The sequence below is a fragment of the Trachymyrmex septentrionalis genome, unplaced genomic scaffold, assembly GCF_001594115.1.
Source record: "Trachymyrmex septentrionalis isolate Tsep2-gDNA-1 unplaced genomic scaffold, Tsep1.0 scaffold37, whole genome shotgun sequence".
Lineage (NCBI taxonomy): Eukaryota > Metazoa > Arthropoda > Insecta > Hymenoptera > Formicidae > Trachymyrmex > Trachymyrmex septentrionalis.
Genome location: NW_017305536.1, coordinates 10208880 through 10212740, shown reverse-complemented (window position 1 = coordinate 10212740; position 3861 = coordinate 10208880). Strand labels below are relative to the sequence as shown.

Here is a 3861-nt window from a genome sequence, read left to right as displayed (position 1 = left end):
CCCGACACTTCGGATGATTCCCATCAATTGGTCGGATTCAGCAATGCGAACGGCATTCAGAAATTGAACGACTCTCGAGTTTAATTAGCGTATATCGATTTCTTGAGAACTGTATGTAATATTTATTCAGCAGGAAAATATACGCTTCTATCATATCCTGAAGATATTATCTCTGTGTATATACATATATATATATATATTGTATATCATATACTCTACCATATAAGATTAAAAACATAAATTAAAGAAAGTACTTATAATGTCTTAAAACCCTGCTAATATAAGCTTTTCTTGAACAAATGTAATTATTATACAAATTGTACGATCTTAAAATTTTCTAATAATATTTATTTTAAAAATAGCAAGAAAAATATGAAGTACAATCTAAAACAGAAAATGAGGAAGTCAAAGTTAAACTCACAGAGGAAGAAACAAAACTCACAGAGGAAGAAACGGCGACAAAAACTCAGGAGGAAGATATGGAGGGAATTTCACGTAAGGATATAAAATCAGAAGAAAAGCCTTTGGAGCTTATTTTTCCATCGTTACCTGTTAATCCATGGACACCATTGCCGGAAATACCGATCGAAAAAATCGGAAGTGGCCTCAATAGAAAAGTGTGCATTTACAAACTTTTAATTAACGGAATGTCAAAGATACTTAAATTAATACTTACTTGGCCAGCGTCATGTCGTACATTTCATTTATGTATAATTTCTTGCTACCTCGTGATAAGCTAAACCGTATTTAGGTGTATTTTGTATGCAACACGCCTGGAGTGGACGAGTGGATCGAACTTCCAACGGTTACACCGCAGCAGATAGTAATTGCACGACAGATTGTTCGATACTGTACGGGAAACTTAGAAACACCGGTACGTGATGCCTTTTAATGAAGGAGACTTCAGGTTAGAGCGACGTTATTTGTGAATATGAATACATCCATATAACGCATCTATAAAGTTAATCCACATACTTTATGTTGTTTATAATATCTAATGACATGCATGATGATAGCAGAGTTTCGGTATACAATATATAATATTAATAAATGAATAGGAACGGGAAAAAGAATACTACGCTAGAACGTAAATTTTTATATTATCTGTACTGTAAGACATTTCTGTTGTAAACTTTCAAAAATGTTGCGAGTTTTTATCCAACAAATGTGCTATAAAAAACAATTATATTGTGAAATTACAATAATGTTTTGTGGCAAAATATATGTAAATCTCTGCGCATGCGCGGCGCGCAGTTTTGTAAATTCGCAACAAATTTCTATTATAAATTTACAAATATTGTGAAGTCATAGGAAAATGTTACATGGTTTGTAAATTTACTGCACATATTTTTATTGTAAGGATATTATAAATTCAAATATTTCTAACAGTGTATGATATATCTAATAATTACTTGGAATAATAATTCTTGACAATCAGAGGAATCTAAAGAAAAGCAGTTATTAAAATCAAACAACAAACAAATTTTAAACTATAATAAATGACTTTAATTAATCGTTTCCTACAGTCCATCGGCTTATTCATTTAATTTATCACATTGTTTTCTTGTCTCAAAACAGATTCACAGTTTTCCACCGTTTCCTGGTACCGAAAAAAATTATCTTCGCGCACAAATTGCAAGGATTAGTGCTACCACTCATGTTTCGCCAATTGGCTTTTTCACATTCAGTGAAGAAGACGAGGATGAAGAAGCAGAAGAAGAAAGAAAAAAAAGTAATGTATAACAAACTTTTAATTCTTATTATAAATTATCTTTTAAAGTAAACGTTAGAAAGATACAAAGTTACAATAAAATTATTAGTTATACATAATCTTATATATTTAAAAGTGGTATCATTTACACAGAGAATGGAAGCGACCAGCTACTTGTCGCTGTTAAAGAAAATGTGTCAAATTTAACATAAACCACATGTCGCAAACGGTTTACTTAAATTTTCGATTAATTTAACACAAAATAAATATGTTAGAAGGTTAGACAAATATTATGTAAGAGAATAAATACAATAAAAGTAATATTCCCACAATTTGTCAACAAACCGTGGAAGCATTTTTTTCTAAAAAAATTAACATTTATAATGCGTTAAATTAAGACGTATTTCATTCATTTGTCTTAGAATTTACATAGTAAAACATTATTTTTATGTTACTTGTTCAATTACTTATAAATTATGTCATTTTGACACTAAGAAACGTTAAATATCAATTTCACACAAAATCTTTGAATAACATAATAACATTATGTTAAATTAACACTCGAATATGTTAAAAAATTCAACACAAACTGTTAACACAGAACGTGAGTAGACCGTTTCTAACACAAATACACAATTTTTGTTACTGTGTATAACGCCGTTATATTTTTCTTATCGTTACTCTATAAGTTATAATAAAGATTTGGCAATGACGAATCGTTTTAATGACTTTAACAGTAATATCAGGATTGGAAGTCACTCGATCGTTACTTGTAACGATTTAGATAAGTCATTAGTGATTGAAAAAATTAATTCGGCATTTGTAACTGGTTACTTATAATCTTTACTTAATTTTAACGAGATAATTTGTTACTCATTACAAATTACTTTTTTCAATAAGTAAATGCATAATGTGATGCAAGTTACTTTTCAAAGTGACTTTCTCTTTGGCGCAATCTCAGCGATTAGTTAGTTGTCATTATAGTCATAAAAAATTACAACATCATTATCAAATTGTTATTATAAAAAGAAACAGAAAAAGTAATTGAATAGTAATTCTTCCATTCCCTGCATTTACATATCTAATCTACACAGAAGAAGAGTTATCAGAAAATCAAAATTATTATCCACTGCCGATCAAGGATCTTGTAGATCCCTCCATGTCAAATTGGTGTCATCATAGTCCATATATTCTTAAGCAAGGACGTACTGTCTGGTGGAATCCTAAGGAGGAAAATATTGTCAACGTTAGTTGATTAGATTAAATATTTTAGTTCTCACTCTGTAGAATTATCTTTTGTGATTACTTGTGAAAGTACTTCATCAAATTGTTTAATAAAGAAGCTATAATTATATAGGAAGTATTTGAAGATGAAGAAAAAGAAGACATAGAAACAGATGAAATAAAGATGACGGTGGGAGAGATCGGACCACCCCTCTTAATTCCTTTGTCTGAAGATTCTATTATTGACTCCGTGATACCATGGACTGTTAGACAGTCGTCATATATACAACCAGATGTTGCAGTAGCTTTAGTTAGGTCGAATATCTGGCCTGGAGCGTTCGCATTCGCGGTAGGAAAGTAAATGTTATACACTTATTTTTTTCGGTATTAATACTTAAATTATTAATATATATAGATTATTTCAAAAGTCAACTATTAGTACATTTATAAAGTAATATTCTATAAATTTTTGTATAAAGTAAAAAAGTAGAATATTTTGTCATAACATTGTCAAATTTAATTTAATTTAACAAAATGATTTTAAATTTATCTCACATAACTTATCATTTTTTTATAACCATTTTTAAATAACCATTTCATTCTGTCATGAATATGTTTGCGGCTTATGATAACATAAAAAATTATGTTGAACTATTAGTTATATTACATAAGAAATTATGATTGAAATTATGCTAAAGTTTATTTTAAAAATATCATTTCACAGACGTTTTGCTACTATGTACATCGGCTGGGGTCACAAATACAATGCGTATAATTATAATCCTTCTCATATGCCACCTGTTCAAGATCAGTACAAAATTGGACCAGAAATTATGGAAATTTGTGATCCTACTGTGAAAGAAGAAGAAGCTTTTCGATTAATGCATTTGCCACCAATATTACCAGCAGGTAATTGGAAAAAAAAA

The 3861-nt window shown here is 29.5% G+C and overlaps 1 protein-coding gene across 1 annotated transcript in view; it reads left to right on the top strand.

Annotated features, from left to right (window-relative positions):
- Positions 1-3861, top strand: part of LOC108750420 (radial spoke head protein 6 homolog A) — a 6134-nt gene that overhangs the window by 1352 nt on the left and 921 nt on the right. The window contains 6 exon segments of the mRNA XM_018489837.1: positions 363-617; positions 752-874; positions 1579-1732; positions 2806-2957; positions 3069-3292; positions 3660-3844. Coding sequence (XP_018345339.1) covers positions 363-617; positions 752-874; positions 1579-1732; positions 2806-2957; positions 3069-3292; positions 3660-3844 — 1093 coding nt within the window.